Source organism: Sander vitreus, chromosome 18, assembly GCF_031162955.1.
Source record: "Sander vitreus isolate 19-12246 chromosome 18, sanVit1, whole genome shotgun sequence".
Taxonomy (NCBI): domain Eukaryota; kingdom Metazoa; phylum Chordata; class Actinopteri; order Perciformes; family Percidae; genus Sander; species Sander vitreus.
The window spans coordinates 27,857,954-27,883,328 of record NC_135872.1 but is presented as its reverse complement, the minus strand read 5'-3'; the positions used below and the strand labels follow the sequence as shown (position 1 = coordinate 27,883,328).

General features: G+C 43.7%; 1 protein-coding gene across 5 annotated transcripts in view; it reads left to right on the top strand.

Moving 5' to 3' along the window:
- Positions 1-25,375, top strand: part of fynb (FYN proto-oncogene, Src family tyrosine kinase b) — a 110,793-nt gene that overhangs the window by 40,599 nt on the left and 44,819 nt on the right. For all 5 annotated transcript variants that reach the window (XM_078274738.1, XM_078274737.1, XM_078274741.1 and 2 more), the window contains 2 exons: positions 16,742-16,998; positions 25,228-25,324. In XM_078274738.1, the coding sequence (XP_078130864.1) occupies positions 16,752-16,998; positions 25,228-25,324 (344 nt within the window). In that variant the 5' untranslated portion in view covers positions 16,742-16,751. The remainder of the gene's footprint in view (positions 1-16,741; positions 16,999-25,227; positions 25,325-25,375) is intronic.

Genomic DNA, 25,375 nt, shown 5'->3' with positions numbered 1-25,375 from the left:
CACAGTCACACAAGACAGATTTATCAAATACATTGATAAATAAGATGATGGAAGGTAAAACAAAGAGTGTCAGTGGTTCTGAAGTGGAGTTACTTCTGATGAATTGTAAAATCAAACCACCTGGTGTTGACTATATTTAATATAAGTTGCTTAAGCCAATAGTTTAATCATTGCTCCTACTATTGCTCATATAATTCATATGTGTTTTATGGAAAATATATGTTTGCAAGCATGGAAAATATGTAAAGTTGTGCCAATACCTAAAAATAAGAAAATGCCTTTCTCTGGCTCAAACAGTAGACCAAATAAATGCATGCCGGCATTTATTAATTTATTTTACACTTCACTCGGCTTTGCGTCGTGCCTAACAGGCTACTATTTTGACCCTTTGCAGCACCGTTACTTCTCATCAAGCTGCCACTTCCTCCTAACACATCCTGCTGCTGCAGGCTGCAGGCATGATGGAGAAAGACAGCAGCAATGAAATCCTGAATGGAGCTTTTTATTTTCCAAAACTCCCGGACAGCTCGTAGACAAGTCAAAGCCATATGCACGTTGTGTAAAGCCAAATTAAAATATCACCGCAGCACGTCAAGCTTGAGCTACCACCTACGAGCTAAGCATAGTAGTACAGTTAACGTGATGCTAGCTGCTAGCATGCTACCCACTCAGGCAAAGCAGTATTTTGGAGAGTGCTACTCGCCGACCTGTGGATGAAACCAAATCCTAAAAAATGACTACAGCTCTTGCGAAACGGGTGGCAACTAACTGCAGACCTGTCAGCATCGTAGAGGACTCGGGTCTTAAAGACGTACTACGGTCGGCATGTTCTGAATTGTGCAATAATGACAGATTCAGACATTTTTCTTTTGTTTACAGTAAATAAATACTAAACAAATACAAATCTTAAAATCAAGTTTATAAAGTAACTTTCTTTGCATTCATTTGATTCCCAATTAAGATCCACTGGTAAGAATAGCTTTCGATTGTTAATATGGACTTAAAAACTGTTCTGAAATGCAAAATAATAGAATTCTAATCATTTGATAAAACATGCGATTAATCGCGATTAACTATAGAAATTCAGCGATGAATCGCAATTAAAAAAAATAATTGTTTGACAGCCCTAATATATATATATATATATATATAGGTATAAAAATGAATGAATGTCGCAAAATTTGAAAAGAAAAGAAAATGTAAAGTGTTTCCTGCCGCGTACCACCGACGAAAAGCACCTGAATAAAAGTCAAAGATAATGAATTGTTTCCTCCAAGGGACAGATGAATATATGTGTTGGTGTTGATTCATCCTGAGCCCAGGGGAAGGAAGGATTGAGTGTGTGAGTGTGTGGGGGGGGGGAGCTGCATTATTAACAGAAGGTCAGCTGTCAGCACACGTCTGCAGGGCTCACATCAAGCAGGGCACTCGGTAGCGCGCCTCTGGCTGACATGTTTGTAACCTTCTAGGCCATTTAATGAAGGCTCACGAGCCTTCTCTTCCAGCTTTCACGGTTTTTCTTCGTCCCAATAAAAGCCAGACGACGAGGAGAACACAGCACACGGAGCATCTGGAGCCACTTTTATTACCTCGCCATAAAAACAAATAGAAGATATATTGGCTGAGAGCCTGCACATATTGACTCGAAAACAGACCTGCGACACAAATAAGCTCAACGACACATTAGTTCTTTAATGAAATTGTGAAAAATAAAGAAAATGCATGTTCATATAGGGCTGATCGATTATGTACAAAACCACAATTATTTTGATCAATATTGAAATCCTGATTATATAACACGATTACTCATTGAATGGACCTTTTTCACAGCAGACATTTTGACTTGTCATTGTAGGAAAAGCACAGCTGAAACTGATAACCTTAACGATGGCTCAGTTCCATCAAGTGTCCCAGTGAGCTATTTCAGTGAGTCAGCATGAACAACACCAGGACCTCTCCTAAGTGGAATGCAGCCATCGTTAATGGTTTTGAATACACCTGTGCTTTTCCTACTATGACATGTCAACATGTCTGCTGTGAAAAAAGGTCTATGGGGGGGAGGGGGGTGTTGATGGAGGCTACAGCTATGGGGAAGAAGCTGTTCCTCAGTCTGTAAGTCCAGGTTTTGATGGTTCTGTATCTTTTTCCATCAGCAGTAGGTGTCCACCGTCATCCTCCCTCAGCTCCTAGCAGTATTGCTGCTGAAGCTGAGCTGCCCTGACACAATGGTGTCACCACTGGTCCCGCCCACCTCCAATTTGACTGGCAGGAGCAGCGAGGAGAGAGAGAGAGAGAGAGAGAGAGAGAGAATTATGGGCATCGAGAACCCGTTCCAACTTGGAATCGTTTCAGAATTTTTTTTTATTGGAATTGTTTGGAAAATGTGGTCTTGAATCCAAATTTAACAGGTTTTGGCTGCGTCCTATATACACACTATAACATGCTATTTAGTAGCTCAAACAGTATGTGAGATATTTTTGTATGTCCGAAATCTTAGTATGAAACCAAAAGTACGCAAATTGCATACTATTTCCGGTCAATTTTTACAGTATGCTAACACTGGACACTACGCAGGCATAAGTATCCCACAATGCAATGCGGTAGTAACGACAATGTTCATGACAGACAAACGGACAGAAACAAAGGAGCTCTGTAATGTCAATAACGCTCTAATTTACATTTCTACATATTTAAACAGCTGTTGGTGTAGTTATTCACCTCTTTCAGTCATTTAAGCGTTATCTAGCAATGCCGCTAGGCTGGAGGTTGACAGGGGTTACCATGGTTACACGTCTTCAACAGCAAGGAGGCTCTCAGGAAGTGACGTTGAAAACTACAGCTCAGTGCGTCCGAAAAAGATCCACACTACTGTTTATTTACACAAAAGTATACTGGACGATAGTATGCATATTGAGTATGTAGTGCTGAGTATGCAATTTCAGACGCACCCCTTGTTTCCCTAGCCTGGATGCCAGCCACACTTAGCCCCGCCCACAACATTTGAGGTCGGGAAGTTCGGTCTGGACTTGGAACTATGCTCCAACCAGAGCTGTTCGGACCAATCAGATTGTCAGGGCGGGCTTTATATGATGACGGACAGATGATCAACAGTAATGTAATCAACCACGTCACCAAAGAGCGCGTGGGTTGAATTTGTTTACAACAAAGATGGCTGCCGCTGGAGAACTGAGATGTGTAGATTCCACCATCGCGTCTGTTATAGAAGATATCGACAGCGCATTCATTTAAAAAGAGAAACAGAGAACCGCGATCAAGGCATTGGTCGATCGGAAAGATGTTTTTGCCGTCCTTCCTACGGGATTCGGCAACGTCACATACTCCGTTGCTCTGATGGTTGTAGGTCTATCCGTTGCTCTGATGGTTGTAGGTCTATCCGTTGCTCTAATGGTTGTAGGTCTATCCGTTGCTCTAATGGTTGTAGGTCTATCCGTTGCTCTGATGGTTGTAGGTCTATCCGCGTTCGATTGGTTGTATGGTCTATCCGCTATGCTCTCGATTGGTTGTAGGTCTATCCGCTGTTCGATTGGCTGTAGGTCTATCCGTTGCTCCGATTGGCTGTAGGTCTATCCGGTACTCCGATTGATTGTAGGTCTATCCGTTGCTCTGATTGGTTGTAGGTCTATCCGTTGCTCCGATTGGTTGTTGGTCTATCCGTTGCTCCGATTGGTTGTAGGTCTATCCGTTGCTCCGATTGGTTGTAGGTCTATCCGTTGCTCCGATTGGTTGTAGGTCTATCCGTTGCTCCGATTGGTTGTTGGTCTATCCGTTGCTCTGACTGGTTGTAGGTCTATCCGTTGCTCTGATTGGTTGTAGGTCTATCCAATTGCATGCAGAGGCATTTCCTTTCCTGGTTCGGTTGAAACACGCCCCATAATCACAGCCCAGTGGAGCAGAATCAGACCACGTCAGGCTACGGTAAAACTGTAAATCACTGAATCGAAAATAAAACAACAACAAGCATGTGACCCAAGCATGTGATTTCAATTCAAATAGTTCAAACTGCAATGACAGTGAATGCTTTGACTTGTGATTCAAAATGCATTTTGGCCACAATTCCACATACAAAGTTGTATTGTGATGCTTAGAAACAGTTGCCATGACGTTTTTGTGTCATACTATCTGAAAAAAACGTAGCAAGTCATGAGACGACTCTTTCATGGGTCTATTTTCAGCGTCTGTCTGTTCTGAGGAAGACATTTATCTGCATGTTCTGCTGCCACGGTAACTGGCCATCCGGAAAATCGGAATTGGAATTTGTTAAAATCAAAAAGGAGCCCAACCCTGGTCCAGGGAGCAGGACTGTTTGAGGCCCGTGTTGTTGTGATCTGCGCTCAGTCAGCAGGAAGAGATGGAGACGAGCATGTGGCCTCTCTACCTCCCCCAGCCAAAACACAGACGAGCCGGGCGGCAGGAGGGAGGCTTGTTCCAGCTTTGACAGCTCGCAGCTCATACCGGAGAGGAGAGTAACTATTAAATAATGGGGACCAATAATCAGTCAGGGGGAAACAATTCCAGTGCTGGTTCCGTGGTATCAGAATTTTGGATAGTCACCATGGAAACATTAAAGGTGCTGTAGGTAGGACTGTGAAGATCCAGGACTTAGCCAAAAATGTTTAACATTGACAACTTCTCACTCCCTCCCCCCTTTCCGCTAAAGACCCAACACGGTCTCCTAAGCCCCTCCCTCCACAAGGTAGAATGAATGCGTGTGCATGAGCAGTGATTGACAGGCAGTTAGACAGCACTCTAGCCCCACTCGGTAACACTTTACCTGAAGGTATCGACATAATGGTGACATGACACTGTCATAACTATGACATGACACTGTCATGAACATACAAACAAGTCATAAACGCTTATGACTTCTGTCATTAAGTGTCATTCGGTTTTTGTCATGACAAGTTGACATTGTTTGGGTTGTCTTGATTATGACAACTTCACATTAATCAAAGTGACATTACCAGAAGTTGTCTTGGTCATGACAAGTTGACATTACATTTCTTTGGAGTGTCTTTATTAAGACAACTTGACATTAAACAGGATAACATTATGTCAAGTTGTCATGACAAAGACGTCCTCTGGTAATGTCATCCTGGTTAATGTCAAGTTGTCATTACAAAGACATTCCAAACTAATTTAATGTCAACTTGTCATGACCAAGACAACTTCTGGTAACGTCACTTTGATTAATGTCAAGTTGTCATAATCAAGACAACCCAAACAATGTCAACTTGTCATGACAAAAACCGAATGACACTTAATGACAGAAGTCATAAACGTTTATGACTTGTTTCTAACGTTTATGACACGTTCATGACCGTGTCATGTCATAGTTATGACAGTGTCATGTCACGATTATGTCGATACCTTCAAGTATTAGTATAGTAGTAAGATTTTTAATGAAGGGGGTTGGAGCATCCTCAGGCAGACCTCCTGCAGGGACACGTGCTGTAAAAAAAAGAATCAAAAAAGAGCCGTGAAAACAACATCATGTCGCCCAGATCCTTCACTTTATAGACTCTACTCCACCCAGCCTCTTTAAAAACCAGCTGGTGGTGCAGGAGCTAGCCTTTGAATTGCAGGAATGCTTACTTAAGGTTAAAACTTAGCTCTTTAAAGTTGACCTCGGGGAGGCCGCTAGCAGCTCCTCGTGTCATATTGAGGTCCGACAGTCATCCGAAATTTGGACATTTTTAGTTTTTCCTTTCCTCTCCACATTTCCTCTTTTACTGACACTGTCCGAACGTTATAAATCATTTGTAACCAGTGGTGGGATGTAACTGTAAGTACATTTACTCAAGTACTGTACAAATTTGGGCTGCACACAAAACACATGTAGTTTATAAAATCTGATGTTTTATTCTAGCCAACAATATAACGGCTACAAGTCCACAATGGGAGGATTGTTCTGCATTGAGTACTTTTACATTTTCCTGATGATACTTACATACTTTTCTTAAGTAACTAATATAACTTTTACTTGTAACAGAGTATGTTTACATGGTGGTATTAGTATGTTTACTTAAGTAAAGGATCTGAATACTTCTTCCACCGCAGGTTGTATCAGTGTCTCTGGTCAGCTGTTCCCTCACCGCAGCAACGCCAAGCCCCCCCAAGCTTTTTTTATTAGGGCTGCACGATATGAGGAAATTATGCAATATTCGATAATGCTGTTGAATATGAGTATGTTTACATTGTGGTATTAGTATGTTTACTTAAGTAAAGGATCTGAATACTTCTGGTCAGCTGTGTGTACTTTCACTCACCGCAGCAACGTGTTTTTGGGGAGGCACAGATCACGGATCACAGCTGCTGCAGCAGCAGCGGCGGCGGCGGTGTTGTGTCGGCAGCATTTTCTCTGTGATGTGCCAGCTGATCTCAGTGACCTGGCAGCACCAAGCCAGGCCTGCCTGAGCCACAACATGCCGAGCAGAATCCTCCCTTTACTTAAAACCACACAAATAACTGTGAAAACATATACACTTTCTATTTAACATTGTGTTCCAAAGTCTGGATAACACTCCCTATTTTATGTTAAAACAAAAATACAATCCACAGTTCTATTGGCTCACAATGAATTTATTCTAATTGACTTAACACCTCACTGCGGCCCCCTTAGTTACTGTTGCTAACCCTGCCGAAACTTTCTCATTTAACATCGCATGTATGCAAATAACATGATGTTTTATGACTCCAAATGTGTGGATTTCAGACAGACATTCAAAAGAAATTAAGGAACATTCATAGCTGCAAGCATGTACGCCTACTGATATGCACATCTATATAATAATATCAATAGTGCTGATATTACGGCAATAAAATGATCAACCACATCAAACCAAACATCCCAGTATATAATAGGGGTGGGGAAAAAAATCAAACATCGCATGTCGTGATTTTTTAGCGATGATTTAAGAATCGATTCTTTTCCCTAGAATAGTTTTTTTCACTACTTTTTTTAACCAATGATTGAACTAAATAGTTTCTGTTAATACGGTAGCATAACGAGGGTCCCTACATGTAAACCGAAGCATTGAGAACTTTGTAAGTGTACAGTTTATTAAAAAGACAGATTATAAAGACAGTAGCGTTCACGTATACAGACGGCCGCTATCTTGGGAAAACAGTCACGACCAACAACGCCGTGCTTGAGCTATGTTACTGGTTACTGGTTGCACGGCGTTCGTCGTTCAACTGGTCGTGACCCAAGATGCCGTCTGCCTGTATACGTGAACGGCATTGCCTTTATAATATAGGGGTTAATGACACGTGTGTACCGAGGCGACCGTTCTCTGGGATCTGTTTTCATGCTAATCGAATGTGACCAGTTTTATCACAAACTACTAATTAGCTTATAACGCTAGTCGTCGGGGCATGCGGAAGTAAAAAGAAATCTCTATTTCTACACCACTAACAAGGCTCAAAATATCACCAGACTTCAACGGTAGCATAATGAGGGTCCCTACATGTAAACAGAAGCATTGAGAACTTTGTAAGTGTACAGACAGTTTATTACAAAGATAGATTATAAAGACAATGCCGTTCACGTATACAGGCAGACGCCATCTTGGGTCACGACCAGTTGAACGACGAACGCCGTGCAACCAGTAACCAGTAACATAGCTCAAGCACGGCGTTGTTGGTCGTGACTGTTTTCCCAAGATGGCGGCCGTCTGTATACGTGAACGCTACTGTCTTTATAATCTGTCTTTTTAATAAACTGTCTGTACACTTACAAAGTTCTCAATGCTTCTGTTTACATGTAGGGACCCTCGTTATGCTACCGTTGAAGTCTGGTGATATTTTGAGCCTTGTTAGTGATGGAAAAATAGAGATTTCTTTTTACTTCCGCATGCCCCGACGACTAGCTTCATAAGCTAATTAGTAGTTTGCGCTAAAACTGGTCTCATTCGATTAGCATGAAAACAGATCCCAGAGAACGGTCGCCTCGGTACACACGTGTTATTAACTTCTAGGTTCATTTTGCGCCAGAATTGTCCTTTAAGTTCCAATAGTGCATCCAGATGAGGAGTTATCGGTTCTTGGGACAGTCTTATCTCTTCTTCTTCTGTCCGTACTCCCTTCGGCAAAGGCTGCTGGTCATCAGCGTCTGGGATGTTACCACTTACCAAGCCGTCTGGTTGATCTCCAACCGGCCAAGGCGTACGAGATCAGAAAACTTCTCTCAGAGGAATCTTCACACACGATCCACAATAATCAAACACAGAGGTTAAACACTACTACAGATGCAATCAGTGTTAATTCTGACAGCAAATTCTGATTTAGTCCTAGTCTTAGTCTTTTGAATAAAACACCATTTAGTTTTAGTCTTATTTTAGTCATCTGAAATCTTTTAGTCTTAGTCTAGTTTTGGTCGACCAAATATTAGCAGATTTTAGTCGACTAAATCTACAGTGGATTTAGTTGATTAAATGTTTCTCCAGAATGTTTGGTCATTGGAAGTATCCATCAGTCTGTTATGGAATGGTATTAAGGTTTTAATATGCAATACAGATTTACTGGTTCGTCCTAGACCTAGCTCTGACATTTCTGTTGTTCATGAGACGTGTCATTGCCCTGACCGGGTGCGCTGCAAAACGTTAGCGTGTTGCTAACGAGCGAAGTCAACTGAAATCAGCCAGAGCTGTGTAACTAAACACAACTAAGTATGATGTAAACAACCTAACTGTTGTGAAAACGTCCTGGTCCTCCTGTGTACCTGCTGCTGCTTTTTAAAATGGCTCTGCTGCTTCCGCATGAATCAACCTGCCCTCAAAGACTCGCTCTGATTGGATCTCTTCCCAACTTGTCCCACAAAAAAGAGTGGTTCTGATTGGATCTCTTCTCCATTCGTCCCTCCCTAACATCTTCGTCTCATTTTTATTTGTTCACTGAAGTGTCTGTTATATTTCGTCACAGTCTTCGTCATCATATCTGACTTTTTATTTAGTTTTTATTTAGTTTTCGTCCGTGAAAAAGGTTCGTTGACGAATATTTTTCGTCATAGTCTTCGTCAACGAAATTAACAATGGATGCAATAAAGATAAGTCATTTCCCTCACAGTTACCAGTTCACCAGGCATGCCCGCCCCTACAGTAGATTCTGATTTCTCTTTTCCTTTCTTCCCTCTTGCTCCTCATCTTTCTCCTACACACTCTGCTCTTCAGTGAACAATTACTAATGATGTACCTTCACAGCAGGATATGGATGTGATGAGGAGCCAGTGTTCAGCCAAGTGATTGGACACTTTTAGGTGGAATAAATATTGCGGTTGAACTGATGGGTCGACTGTGGTAGCCAGCTTTCTGTCAGGATGCTGCTGCCATGTTGATGCCTGAACTGAAGCCTACAGTGGCTTGCAGCTGTGGCGATAACTAAGTAGTTTGCTGGCTGTATGCATGCTTGTAGCTTATTTCTATATGAATGTGAATAAATGAAAGAGGAAGCGATAGAGAGAGGATGTGTTTAGTGGGTGCATTTGATGCTTGTGTGGGTACATCCCTCCATCTGTGTGTGTGTGTGTGTGTGTGTGTGTATGCTGCATGACACTGGCAGGACGGCATGCTGGGAGTGCAGAGACGAGGCTTTCCCCTAGCAGACACCCGGAGCCCATCATTAGCCTGCTCCCTTTGTCAAGAGTCTGATCGCTCACTCCTCCTCTTCCCCATCTTCCTGTCTATCCATTCAATCACCACCCCCCCCATAAGTCACTGTTCTTCCTCCTCTGCTCCATGCCCTCCTCCTTTGCCCCTGTAATATTTTTCTCATAACGCCATACAGACCTCCCTCTCTCTCTCTCTCTCTCTCTCTCTCTCTCTCTCTCTCTCTCTCTCTCTCTCTCTCTCTCTCTCTCTCTCTATCTGTCTATTTTGGTGTTCCTCCTGATGAAGGGCACAGCACAGGGACTGTAAAGTGAATAATTATTTCATGATGTGTTGTGTGGACCACAACAGGCTGAGAAACAGCAGGTTTGGTTGCATTATCAGCGGCCGTGCTGGCTGAGCAGGGTAAAAGAAGGCTCCAGGAACTGCTCTCCATCTGAACTGCTGGCTCCTCTTATTGTTGATACCTTCCTACATCCCTTTATCATTCGTCACAGTTACCTGTGCATTTGTTGCACCTGCCAGGTTTAGTGAAGTGAGTCTGTCTCCAGCCACACGGTTTCAAATTGCAACGCGTTGTTGTACATTAAATGTGTCCTTGTCAAGGATATATGCTCCCACATGTATGTCCCAATCTGTGTGAAACATATTATTAGTCCGCCTCTCAGTTCTCCACCCGGCCTGTTTCCACTCTCCCGGAGCCGGAGGTGTTTTCATACCGTCTGGGTTCACTTCAGACTTCCAATGACCAAAGGGATGGAAAAAGCCTTCCCTGAGGGGTTAATATGTGATATTTAGACAGTGTACCCTCCACCTTTTTCATAACCACCCAGAGCCCCCCTCCTTTCTCTGCTCCCACCCCATCACCTCCACATCAAATATAGATGCAGCCACTCCCTCGACGGCTGCCCCCAAAACGCAATGACATACCTTCAGCTCTGCACAACCACCCCATGAATTATTCACCCAGAGTGGACGGGTGCGTGCCATTGGATTAACCCCCAACCCCAAAAATGATTAGGGCTACACGATATGAGGAAATTATGCGATATTTGATAATGCTGTTGAATATTGCGATAACGATATTACGTGCGATAAATAATCAGATACTTAAGTGTACTCAGTTCAAAAAATGTGTCTTTTGCAGCCTTTTCAAATGTGTTTATTGCACCCGTCGATATTGCAGTGACAGTAAGAAAACCATATATCGTGTTCTTCACCCTCCTGGCTTTTCTTAGTCATGGAGCACAGGTGGACGCCACCTTATTTAATGTTGAGTTAATCGATTTCCATCTCTTTAAATCACACTCTTTACATGTTCAGATGCTTTGGGTCTTTGGCTCCAATTAAAGAACCTAATGAATTCTGTCCATCCAGTGTTATATGAATAGCCTCTTGAGTTAACTTATTATAGATCAGACTCCACTGCTGGTCACGTCCTGCTCTGTAATTGGATTTTTCCCAGATTTCATGTTGAAAGTGGCTAAAACATGGGAGGAGTTGCTTGGTCTGATATAAACCCTGATACTGAAAATTAAAATATATTAGCTTGTATGAAAGTGTATGCATTTTAAAAGACTCTTTGCGACGGTTGATTTTAGTGAAACCATGCGATGAATGGCCTCAGTTTTGGTTGAGGCTTTAATCACCTCAGGAGCTGTTTCCTTGCAGCCCTCTGGGACGAGGAGTGAGAGACTGGGGGAGTTAACAGCAAAACAGCCCCTACGGCAAGCAGGTGGCGGCTTTTTTCTGCCAAGGAGGAATAATTAATCAGCAGAGAGGGCTGCGTGAAAAGGAGGGAAGGAAGAGGGAAATAAAGAGATGAAAGAGCCTTCAGTTCAAAGAGAGCAATCAGCGATGAGCCTCGGCCCTTACCGGGCCTGCAGAAGGCTGGAAGGAAGGAGTCAGACAAACAGGGCTTATAACTGTCACGGCTCTTTGGACTGAGGCAGATTGCATTTAACATGAATCCACTAATCTGATTGCTCAAACGATTAATCTAATTGATCAGAGTTGGTCAGAAAAACACAGGACTTGAATAACAGAATGTGCTATTTGTTGGATTATTGTTGGGTACGTAAGGATTTTGATGGGGATATTTTAAACATAAACCTTGCACGGCAGCTGAATTCTCGCAATATCACGAGATCACGCGAGAATCACGGGAACACATATAATAATAATAATAGCAATAATAGTATAATACATTTGATTTATGGGCACCTAGTCTCGCATTGCCAGAGCTTCCTCCACAGCTCTGCGGAGGAAGGTCTGGCTAGTCCACCCAGCATTTATTTATTACTATTTTTCATGGATGTAGCAAAGGATCTAGCCAGCTAGCTATGTAGGGACATGTCCCCGTTCTCTCATTTATATCCTACATGTGTCATTTTCCTTAATTAGGCCTGCAATATCATCTAGTTTTGAAAGTAACCTTCCTATTTAGGGCTTTTCTGTCTCTTGGGGCTGTGTCTGTCTCTGTCAGCAGAGAATAGATTTGAAAAACTCCAACTGGCCCTCTGGTAGCAGCAGATCCAGGCGGTACTGACTGCTTGATGTGTAGTGTCACTCTGGGTGACAGCAGTGCCTCCACACTGTTTTACATAATGCAGTGGTGAGAAATACTCCCTGTGTATTGTTTTTGTCACTTATGATCGGCCCCTAGTCAGAATCAAAACCACCTACATGCAGCTCCATATGATATGACCACCTGTAATGCTTAGCCACATCTATCCCTGAAAACACACCCCTCCTCCAAAGACGATCATTTAACAACTGGACAGGAACAGCTGTCTATCCGGCTCAGAGGGATTTGTTTCCCTTCCAAAAGCCGATTCAGTCTGCCTCTGCCACTCAGGTGTTGATGTAAAGAGTACCAATGCAGAGCAGTTTTTGGTCGGTGCTGTGAGCATATAGGATTAGAGATGCTCTGCAGTCTTGCACTGAGCGTTTCATTGCTGCTGTTGTTGCCTGGCGCCCTGCCTGCCCCGCGTCCTGTCACAAGGGGTTACATCCCCCCACTGACAGAGCTGTCGTGGCGTGTGCTGCTGCTGCACCACTGCTTCATGTGTGAGACGCCCATTTCACCCTGGGTTTGATGCCAGGTTGTTGACACGGGTCAATTACGAGGAGCACAAATGTGATACAGATCTTCTTTGCTAGTGCAGGTGTCCAAAACCAAACGGCACCTTAAAGGCTCGATTATACTCCGGAACGGACGCGTACACAGACAGTAGGTCTGTTTATACAGTACTATCCACTTGGAGGACGCGTTCCACACACGCACAGTAGATCGCTACGCTACTATTGGCAACATTTGGTCGCAAAAAAATAAATAAAATTGGCGGTACATGGACGTCCGCACAGAGCCTTAAGACTTTAGCTAATGTAATTGTGGCTTAACAAAGAAACCGCGATTATGTCAAATAAAAATGGACAATTAGACAATAATGTAATAATTGTTACAGGCCTAGCAGTGTAATAAGGGCTCCAACTAATTACTGTTTTAACAATTGACTAATCTGCTGATTATGTTTTCGATGAATCGTTTGGTCTATAAGAACCATCACATTTTCTCAGAGCCTTTGGGGATGTCATGACATTAAAAAAAGACAAAAGCTAAAATCAAAGAGTAAATAGATAATGTTAGATTAGTTTTTTTTTTCTTAGGGCTGTCAATCAATAAAAAAAATGTAATCACTATTAAACACATGATTGTCCATAGTTCGCGATAAATCACAAATGAATAAAAAAATTTGTATCTGTTCTGAATGGACTTTAAATGGGTATTTTAAGTTTTTAATGCTCAAGTGGTATTTTAGACTTAAAGGTCCAGTGTGTAACGTGTTTAGTTGTTCATTATCTAAATCTGTGTTGCCCTTCACAAACTTGTCCTTTTTCATGAATATTTACCTCCACCATCAATTCCAAGTATTCCTATTGGCTTGAAATGTTACATTTGCGTTTGCATGACCTGGGGTAGACGCTCCATATTCATGCTCCATCTTGAAATACGTTAGCTGGTAAGGGACATACAGGACATACTGCTCCGCCTTTCACGTTTTCTCTGTCACATGATAAACTCACAGCTGCTGCTAATGCTTCTAACGGGTATCGTAGCTTCCCGGCCCCGGCAAGTTTGAAGAAGGAAACATGGAGGACCACACGTATTCAAAATCCAAATTTCAGAAACGGGAGTCATCTTCTTCGCCCAGAAAAAGAAAAAGGATATTGAAAAGAGCAAGAGAGCGTCTTTTTGAAGCGTGAAGGCTACCATAGCTGTAATACGTACTTTGAACTGCGTGGTGTGAGAGAGTTGATTGATATATGATCTCAACGCTAGATGGGAGAAATTCCCACACATTGGACCTTTAATGTACTCCGGTGGAAATTCAATTCACATTGACAGTAAACGCAAATAACTTTAGTCTTGTGGAGAGAACCATCTGGAAGGGCTTTGAAACTCAACTTGCCATTCATTCAAAAAGACCTACGATCGGCCCAAGGCCCAAATCACAGAACGCTTGTGCGTTAAAAGAAAGAACGATATCCAGGCTACAAGCATGCAAAATGGGTTTCCTTAGGAGGGTGGCTGGCGTCTCCCTTAGAGATAGGGTGAGAAGCGCAGACATCCGCGAGGAACTCAGAGTAGAGCCGCTGCTCTTTTGCGTCCAAAGGAGCCAGTCGAAGTGGATTGGGCATCTCATAAGAATGCGCCCTAACCCCCAATTTCCACCGGTTGCGGAACGTCTGCGGATCAGCTGCCGGATGCCGGAGAGCTCCGCAGCAATTCAGCACAGGGCAGATAGTGCGGGACAGGAAGTCGAGCACAGAAGCAAAATAAAACATCCGGTTAATTTTCAAAATAAAATACACCGTGTTCACGGCGGATCATATTTCCCTGCACTACACCTTGAAAACACAGCACAGAGTTGTTTCCCCTCTACTCATCTGGATGGAAACAAACTGTTGTTGGTTTTGTGGTTCTATTCTACGTGAATTTGTGAGATCTCGTGGGTCCTCGTGACTTCAGCTGTCAGTCATGGCCGCAACGCAACAAATCCGGACCTGTTGGGTATTGAAGGACAGCGGAGCACGGAGCCGACACGCAGTGGAGCCGGTCCGCAGCCGTTCCGCATTCGGTGAAAATCCCCAGTAAGCCTCCCTAGGGAGGTGTTCCAGGCGCGTCCAGCTGGAAGGCGGTCTTGGGGAAGACCCAGGACTAGGTTTAGGGACTATATCTCCACCCTGGCCTGGGAACGCCTCAGCATACCCCAGTCAGAGCTGGTTAATGTGGCTCGGGAAAGGGAAGTTTGGGTCCCGTGCTGGAGCTGCTGCCCCCGCGACCTGACCCTGGATAAGCGGATGACGACGGATCAGTAGATGGATATTGTGTCATTGTATTACTGTCGGGTTACTTTCTGTCATTAGATTGGGCTGTGGTGACTCTTATTCAGAGTGGTTATTGTTTGTCAGTGACATTGTCAGTTTGTAGAAGAGTGTGGTTCCGCCCTCTGATCCTCCACTTGTTTATTGCTGCTGCTAAGAAGGGGAAGCCCCCACTCCTCTTTTGTTATTCATCTCTCTGTCCTCAGTGTGTCACAAGTGAATACATGTCCTGCTTTTGGCTGCAGTCAGATGAGGTGACTGAGCCAGAAGACAGAGGCAAGGCAGGGGGAAGAAAGAAAGAGCAGGGAGTGGAATATATTCTCAAGTGACACATTTGAGGACTGGAGCTGAAGGCCAGACCGGCACTTTGTCTTCCAAGGAGAGCCTGGATTTATCGCCCGTTGTGTCTGCGCTGATACACCATGCGGACACTGGTATTTCATCCTTGTTTTGCAGAGAAACAATTAGATGGCAATCATTCCTCTGGGAGTACAAAACATTGTCCAAGGGTAATCTCGTACCCCCTCTGGGGTGTGGCAGGTGTCTTTTTTCAAATCTGAGCATTTTATTTTGCCGAGGGAAAGACCATCCTACATGTAGCTTAGTCATAAATAAACTATTGAGCAAGTAATTCAAGATGTTTTTAGACTTTAGTCTGGAGCAGTATCTACATAACTCCCTACAAGCACATGTGTACAACAGAAACATTCTTTCGTCTCTAGTGGTCTACAGTGGATGGATTCCTGGTTCATTGCAACCCAATGTCTTATCTTATCACAGGCCGGTCCAGCATTTGTGGAGCTTAAGCTAATAGTCGGACTAAAAGTCAGGATATCTCGGCCTCTGCTGCTTTAATTTTGACCATTATTTTAATCTTTAAAGTAAGGTACAGTAGCTGTATTTGCAATTTAGAATTCCAGCTTTTAAAGTCAGAATTTGCAGCTTACCCTGCACTACAGTCAAACGTTTTCTATAAAGAGGATTATGGGAGAGGATGTATCGGTAGACACATTGCACTTTAAAAAATATAGTTGAATGCTTTGATGGTGTCCAACACGCGAATGACAGGTAAATATTCTTGCTTTCGGCTTGTCAGGCTGACTTTGATTGTTCGGCTCCATGACTAAACCAGCGTCCAGAAGCCGACACTCTGTCCTCCCACCACTCTGTCCTCCCACCAGTCTCCATGAGGATCAACAGGGTGATGTTGACAGCACAGCGCCATGCCTCCACATCTCCCCCTCTCTCCGGCCAGCCTCCCTGACATCAGTGTTACAGGAGCCGTTATTCCTCCTGACCAAGAGAGACACACACACACACACACACTGTGTGAGTCATCCAGAGACCAAGTTGTGTGTCAGGCTATAAACAAAAGCTCCCTGCCTCCCAGAGCAGAGTGCTAATCAGTGGAAGGATGTCATCTGTAGAGAAAGCAGTGTGATGTGTTCAGTTCAGTTTGTTGTGCAGAGCGGCTGAGCGTGGCCAGACAGCATGTTTCATCCTATCGATCCATCGTCCAGCTTATAGTGTATAAGTTGAATTCATTGCCTGCATTAAGGCTCTTTTAGTCTGTTGTTATTTCTCCTTCCCATTATCACGTCTTATATAAATCCCTTGAAGTTTTCATCTTTCTTTCTTTCTTTCTGTTTTAAAGTAAAGCGTTTAGGTTTTTCTAGCCATTTCCCGTCAGTTTCATCTAACCCAACTTTTCTTTCTCTTGTCGTCCACAGATTATAGATAATGGGCTGTGTGCAATGCAAGGATAAGGAAGCAACCAAACTCACAGACGACCGAGACACCAGCATCTCCCAGGGAGCCGGCTACCGATATGGGGCCGACCCCACGCCGCAGCACTACCCCAGCTTCGGGGTCACCGCCATCCCCAACTACAACAACTTCCACGCCCCCGTTGGACAGGGGATGACCGTCTTCGGGGGGGTCAGTACTTCCTCTCACACTGGAACCCTGAGGACTCGTGGTGGGACAGGTAAGGGATATGTGATGTTCAAAGTTAGTGAGGAACAGTCATGGTCAGTCAGGGGCGTTTCTAGGACTCGAGGATGTTCGGAGCTTAGCCCGGACCCATTTCAGTAAATGGGGGAACAGTGAGAGAGAGCGAGAGATCCGGGGCTATTCATTAAACATTCGCAGCTGTAACCGGGGACGCCCGGGCCTAACGACGCCTCTGTGGTCAGTCAATCCAAATTTTATTTTTGCACTTTCTGCTCACATATAGATAGATAAAGATATACTGTAGCTATGTACTGAAGTCCAACTGAAATCACATTTAGTCATCCTTTATCCTCAAAAATAATGTCAATGGGTTTTTCAAACATTTTGTAAATAGTTTTTTATTATTAAAAGGAAGAAAAGGGGTCTTTGGGCATATATCAGAAGGGGCGTGTCCCTGTCTGTTGTAGATTAGTCTATATGGATGACGATTCATTTAGGGGATTGCTCTGGTGCCGCTGAAGACCCGCCAGATGTCCGTCCCCTTCCTCTTTCTTTGTGTTGGCGTTCTAACCTCCGGTCGATTTCTGAGGACTATGGTTAACTGCTCCTCAGATCTCTGCAGGGTAAATCCAGACAGCTAGCTAGACTATCTGTCCAATCTGAGTTTTCTGTTGAACGACTAAAACTACTTTTGAACGTACACATGTTCCACCAAAACAAGTTCCTTCCTGAGACTATTTTGTCATTGCGCCCAAGACGATTGTGATTGGATTAAAGAAACGGCAATAAACCAGAGGGCGTTTTTCTCCCATCCCGGAGTACTGTGTGGACTAGCCAGACCGTCCTCCAAGTGCTGTGGAGGAAGGTCCGGCAATGCGAGACTAGTTTTTGATTGACAGCAGCTGGCAGGCTGCCAGAGTGTCGGCCGTAGGGAAGGAGAGACAAAGTAAACATGTAGCTACATGTCATCATGGGCAGACAGTGTGTTGGTAGCAGTCATTTTGAAGAGTAAGGAGCACAGCAGCATTTAACCGGCCTCATGTGTAGGTACGTTAACATGCTGTTTTATGTGCTATGTATGATTAACGCTATGTTTAACGTTTGGATAGGTTTAGGGACAAAAACAGCTTGATTAGGTTTAGAGAAAGATTGTAGTTTTGGTTAAAAGAACTACTTCATAAAGGTTAGGGGCCTTCATCTTCATGGTGACAGCAGTAACAGCTAGGTCACGGTCAGGGAAGGATCGTGGCCTTGGTTAAAAGAAACCAACGTTGACTTGATATGAAACTGGAAACGAACTGCGGTGGCAAAGTCCAATGATTGGTAGACCTAGTGTCTGTCCCCGCCAACCTTGACTCTACGCAGACTTGAATGTGATGGATAAAGAAATCATTGCATCGAAACTACCCTGATTAAATAAAGGTAAAAGAAATGACCACAGAAGTAAAGTAGAACCCTGAGCATCTCCGGGGTTACCACAAATGACAATCAAAGGTGAGGAGTGGTCATCCATTCAAAATCTCTGCAGGAGCAAGTTGAAGAGACAGTCAGAGCTCGGAGAGGCAAGTGTTTGTTTGCAGTGAACACAGAAGGAGGAAGTCATTCATTCGAAGGGTACTTCTTAGAGCAATGTGTCTTTATTGTTTTGTCAGAACAGGGAAAGTATCTGCAACACAAACCGGAGTGTGAAGGTCATTTCTATTCACTTCATTCCCACGCAGTTACAGCATTTTATGCACCCAGTGATTCTCGCACACAGCCGCCCACACACACACACACACACACACACAACGCAAACACCTCGGAATGCAAAAGCACAAACTCTTTGGGATTATTTGTGCAGATAAAGACTTCCTGTGGCATCCCAAAATTCTGACAATCCTCACTCACAGCCCCGACCCCAGCCCGGCCCTGTCAGGAACGTCCGGCTGGCATTAGCACAGGGCTTTGTGTGCCGGGATCATTGTTTATGTGGGGAATATTCCAACTCAGGATATCCTTTATGTTTGACTGAGCCCAGGCTGCTCTGCAGAGGAACTCAGCATTTCCACTCAACTTAGCAGGAGTCCTCTCCCTCAAAGTGTGGATTATTTTCTGCGCTGTATAATCCAAATCCACTCAGTGGCAGCGGAGCAGAAAGGGGAGCAGATAGAGTTTAGCTTTTTAATTTTCTTCTGGTGGGGAAATTTGGACATAAGCCGCCCTTCCCTCTCAACCCCTTTCATAACACAGCTGCCTATCTAGTTTGCCTAACAGCCACCATCATGCCGCTCAGTCACACCGCAGAAGAACCCAAACTACAGTTGGCATCGGAAATCTTATTGATTATCAGTTGATCTTTTGCTAATGTCATTTTCCCCGAATGGAAATTCACAGCTAGTCCTATGACCTTATGTAGCTAATTGGGTAAGATCCCAGCAGACGACTCTGAGATGAATCAATAAAGCAGTTTATACCTAACGCCTGCTAACCGAATGGAACATACAAGCAGTGCAAACCACAGCTGTGATGCATTCAGGGTCTTGTTATTTTGTGAATGGGGCTGGATATACATCGTCACTGATTTGACACTGAATACATTCAATTCCTATTCACGAGGTACCGATTAGATTTTTGGATTTGATTCGATATTGATTTGATTAGGTTTATTCTGTTATATTACCAATTTTGCTTGGCTGTGACAGAGATTCTCAGACAACTCGTGCTGTAACTTGTACAAGGAGGAACTCTCTAACCTGGTGAATTATTAAAAATATAAATGTCGACATTAAGAATTGATCCCAAAGCAGTTACATTAATGTACTTTTTTTATGGCCTACTTTTTTTTATTATTTTACATGAACACACTACAGCAGTCGACACCACAGACCCTAGTAAGTGTTTTCTTCCGTGCAGAGGGTATGATGCAGATACGATATATCTAAAGCCGTACATCTGTGAAAATGGGCATGTTTCTCCCTTGCCTGACTTTGGAGCATTATTTTAGCCTGGCTCCTCCCTCCTTCGTACTTACACTCAATTTTCATTTCCCTTCAGTACTACGTCTGGGTTCGCGGTATATTCTTGGGTTTTCTCCAGCTAAATTTCTGGCGGTCCAATCAGCGAACAGAGGGAGTGGCTGAGAACGATGACGTTGAGGTCGTGCACTGGCGAAGCCATTCGGTCCGTTGTGGCAACGCTGCCGAATATCCAGAAGTTAAAGCCCGAGCAAGAACAATCTTTGCTGAGTTGTGTTGTGACCATGATGTTGTGGCCCTCCTCCCCACGGGGTTCGGGAACAGTTTGATTTTCCAGCTCGCTCCGTTAGTGGTCAAGGAGTTGGCTAAGGCTAACGCTAGCGATGCTAATGCTAAATATAAGCCTTGACGGTCTCCCCTCTCGTTGCACATGCGCATGACATATGTCACAACCAAACATTAGTGATTGGTTATGGCAGATCCAGAGTGGCTCTGGGCAGATCCAATAGTTTTAAACTTCAACAGAGTACCCGCCTTCAAGGAAGTTAACACTTGTCAATGGAGAGAGGCCAGACTCTCTGGACAAAATAAATCTACCAGAGTCTGGTAGGACCAGGCTACCATTATTTAGCATGACATGGATTCCTTAGAGCCTCTTAAAAGATCAAATTTGGGATTTTATGAAACGATATCGAATGATTCAAATGAAGATCGATTTGAGTCAGAAAATGGATTTTTTTAAAACCCTGCCCTAGTTGTGAAGTGATTCAATCAGACAGTCGGCTCTCCATTCTCCCTGTTCGTTATCACATGCATAGCAGCAGGTCCTCCCTATCTGCAGTCCTATCAGCGAGACCCTCACATACCCTCTTCATATCAACACTCTCCCAGTTACCCAGAAAGCCTTAGTCTGGAGTCAAATGACTTGGGAAATAAAAAAAAATGTGATCAAGAGAGTTTAAGTGAACTTTGAAGAAGTGCCCATTCAACTTCCATTTGTCAAACACTCCGAGGCATGAAACAGCTTCAGCCTCCGAGCTGAGCAAACCACTCTGAGTGCTCCCTTTGTCTCATGTGCTCTGTGATGAGAAGAGACAACTCAAACTAAGATTGATTTTAAAGGCCAATTCCAGTTTATTACATGTTTCATCATTGTAGCTATCACATCTATTTGTAATTATAATACTACTCACTAAATCAATTGTTGAGATCTGGGAATTTCACGACTTTGAATGAAGTGTGATGGTGCAAGAAATACAAGAGTGACACGATCAGACAAGTTGGAACCCCCCCTCCCCCCACCCACACACACACACACACACACACACACCCTCTAGACTTGCTGACTCAGTGGGCAGTTTTAAACAAAAACTCAAAATGTATCTTTTTAATATAGCCTATAACTTGGCTTTTTAAGATTGTCTCTTAATTTTAGATGTAGTAACACTCATTTTCTCCCTTCCCCCATGTGTATGTGTATGATTTTGTGTTTTAGTTTTTTCTGCTGAATTGTAAAGCACTTTGTGCTGCATTCTGTGCATGAATGGTCCTATATGAAAAAGTGAACTCATTCAGCGTCTCCTTACGAGACACTGGCATCCTATTCAGAGTACAGATGCTGTGTTGTCTAAATAGTGAGCTTGTGTTTTAGGATAGCTAAAGGTACTTTAAAGGGGAGTTCCTCCATACTCTGCCATCAAGAAGGGACTGTTGTAAGGTTTTATCTTTCCTAAATGACATGACTAATTTAGTCTAAAGTACAAATGGGATGGGCATCTCTTCTATTTACTGAAGCCTCAGTCAGCAGAACTGTATTTAGTGCATTCAATTAAAATACATAACCCCCAAAGTAGTGTATTGCCCTGTAGTTTCACACTTTGCTAGTTTTGCACTGGCAGATTTCTCTCTTGCTGTAGTGTGAAAACAGTTTCAGTTTCCCCCGTTATCACTAGAGAAGCTTTTTGGAAAATGTGCAAAAACTTTAAGTTACACACTTTTCAGTACCTTTGTGCAAACAAATTGTGCTGTCTCCGCCACTGTGATGCTCCCAGTCTGGTGCCTCAGTAGAGATATTGGTCTTTATCTAGAGAGGTTTTTAGTCCGCCTGATCCGCAGGGCTTGACATTAGCACCCGCCAACCCGCCAAATGCGGGTAGATTTCGACAGTGGCGGGTAACACTGTCACTTTCACTAGCCACTTTTGGCGGGTGGCATGCCTTTATATTGTAACACTGGTGGCTGGAGTAGCCTACTGCGCCGCCGGCCGACACAGGAACACAGCTGTGACCCAGTGTGCAGCGGCAGCCCACGGCCGGAGTACGGTGGCCCGCACGGCACATCAGACCAGCAAGCCGCGGCGATTCCTTAAAATATCCCCCAGAGCTCCGTTCAGCGAGCGCACGTGACATGGCAAGCCGAGGCAACAGTTGCGTCTGCACAGGTCATAGACTGTATAAGGTGTAGGTTTGTAGAAGAAGTACAGAGAGAGAGCGCTTCCCGGCTGCTTAGTGACACGGGAGTGCTGCACATCACTTTTATCTACTTTCAACTAATCTTCTGTAGCCCTGCACCACCTAGCCTATGCATTAGAAGCTACTCTTTATATCTCTGTCTTATTCGGTTGCACCTTTTCATACAAAAAGGAGTTTTACACACATTATCAGAGCTGAATATTTGATGACTGCATTGTTATATTTTATGTAGTCTGGATTTAGGTGTTTACAGTACTCATTTACATTTAAAAGGGTTGTAAATCTGGTTCTTTGAGTTAATTGTAGCACACCATAGTCAACTCTATTCAAATAAAACCGATTAAAGCGTAATTTTCCACAAAATAGCTGCTAATGAAAATGTGAAAAAGTGGCTAGTATCTTTGGAAAACCACTAGCCACAGTGGCTGGTGAGCAAAAAAGTTACTGTCCAGCCCTGCTGATCGGAGTCAAACTGGATTGAGGCAGCGCAAAATCCCAGCTTCTGTCAGTGGACCCGTCCAATGTCTGAAACAGTTTGTGTCTGGATTCACATTTCTGTCAGTTCATGCAGTTCAGGCGGTGGATTTGCCTGAGATAAGCAGAAACACTTGCATGGAAGGGCAATGTTGCACCCTATCAAAGGCGCTGAAACTTTGTTGTTTATTAAGAGAGTTTGGGACTGGGAGGTTGCCGGTTCAATTCCCAGACCCGCAGGATAAAATCTGGGTGGGGAAAGTGAAAGAGCAGTAACCTTTAACCATTACTTTTACACTTCATTACCTTAACCACAACCGCTCCAGTGGAGCTGCTCAGTTCAGACTGGCCAGCAGATCAGACTGTGGTTGTTCTCAATCGACTTACTTGGATAAATAAAGGTAAAATAAAATAATAAAGGGTTAAGGTTAGGGTTAGGTGCCTTGACGTCAACGGTCGCAGCGCTGCCTGGAAGGAGACGTTGGGGGCTTTGTTGTAGGGATCTAGCTAAAGCCCTATTAGGAGAAACACACACAAGTCAACCAGGACAGGGCTCAGTGTCTTATTCCCTGACAGTGGTTAGACAGGGAGTTCATTTACAGATGGATGAAATGAGAGCCGGATTAGGTTTAGTTTGGCCCTGAGGAGATTATTTCTTTAGTACAAATATTTTCTTCAGTTTCTTCTCCTCATCATGGACTATTAGTTATGTTTATGTTCTCCCCACCAAACCTAGAAGGGTAGTTTAACAATTTTAGTTTTTCTTTCATTTGTATTGTTAACCTCCTGCTGCGATCTGTTAAAGTGCTCATATTATGCTTTTTGGCTTTTTTTCCCCTTTCCTTTATTGTGTTATATATCTTTTTTGTGCACGTTATAGGTTTACAAATTGAAAAAGCCCAAAGTCCCCCCCAAAGGAACTTACCATCTCCAACAGAAAACACTGTTCACAAACTGCTCCAAACAGCTCTATTGTAGTCCAGCCTTTACTTCAGAGACAAACGTGGTCACTTTGGAACACACGTTATAATGCTCGCCTAGCTGCTAGCATGGCACGCCCTCATACTCTGCTTCTGACTGGCTAGTAGTCCTTACCTAGGTACTGTCAGGGCACGCCCTCATACTCTGCTTCTGACTGGCTAGTAGTCCTTACCTAGGTACTGTCAGGGCACGCCCTCATACTCTGCTTCTGACTGGCTAGTAGTCCTTACCTAGGTACTGTCAGGGCCCTCATACTCTGCTTCTGATTGGCTAGTAGTCCTTACCTAGGTACTGTCAGGGCACGCCCTCATACTCTGCTTCTGACTGGCTAGTAGTCCTTACCTAGGTACAGTCAGGGCACGCCCTCATACTCTGCTTCTGACTGGCTAGTAGTCCTTACCTAGGTACTGTCAGGGCACGCCCTCATACTCTGCTTCTGACTGGCTAGTAGTCCTTACCTAGGTACTGTCAGGACACGCCCTCATACTCTGCTTCTGACTGGCTAGTAGTCCTTACCTAGGTACTGTCAGGACACGCCCTCATACTCTGCTTCTGACTGGCTAGTAGTCCTTACCTAGGTACTGTCAGGGCACACCCTCATACTCTGCTTCTGACTGGCTAGTAGTCCTTACCTAGCTACTGAGCATGTGCGACTCCCAACAAAGATGGAACAGAAGTGAGATGTCTCACTCTGTAGCTAAAACAGAGAGCTCAACACACAGGGTGAAAAGAGGAGCTGCAGCAATGTACAGTACAACAAAAATATGGTGTTTTTTGTAAATTAAACCATGTAAACCTTTTCTGATATAACCTCTAAATACAATTATGAAGCTGAAAATTAGCATAATATGAGCACTTTAATACTTCCTACAACGAGACAACATTTCTTTATCATGTTTGCCACAAGCAAGCAAACAGCAGGAGTAAGGCTGAGAAGATATTCCTGTGAGAGACGTACTACTGGGAAATATTTTAATGATATTTTTTTTTTTACTTCTGGGATGAGAGCAAAGTTAGTAGGATTAATGGAGGGAGATGCAGGAGATAAGACTCACTGGGGAGAAGGTGACTTCAGGTACTTTGAACTTAGAATTTTGATTCTGCAAAGGTTATTCTTCCTTTATGAAGCCGATTCAAGCACAGGAAAGCTGTAGTACAGTGAGGTATTAGTACTTTTACTTAAGTAAAGGAGCTGAACACTTCTTCCACCACTGGTTCCTAGTAAAGTCAACATGACTGATTTATATTCAAACCTGAGATGGATCCTTATGTACTCAGTGTGCTGCAGCTGCCAGTGCGGCCTCAGTTAAACATGATTCTGAGCTTCATTTTCTCTCGTTAATCTGCTGAGTGCTGACAACGTTTGTATCCCTCCTGCAGGAGTCACCCTCTTTGTGGCACTTTATGACTACGAGGCGCGGACAGAAGACGACCTCAGCTTCAGGAAAGGAGAAAGGTTCCAGATTATCAACAGCACGTAAGTCGCTACAGCTGCTTATCACACTGCCTGCACTTTTATCACTCGTCT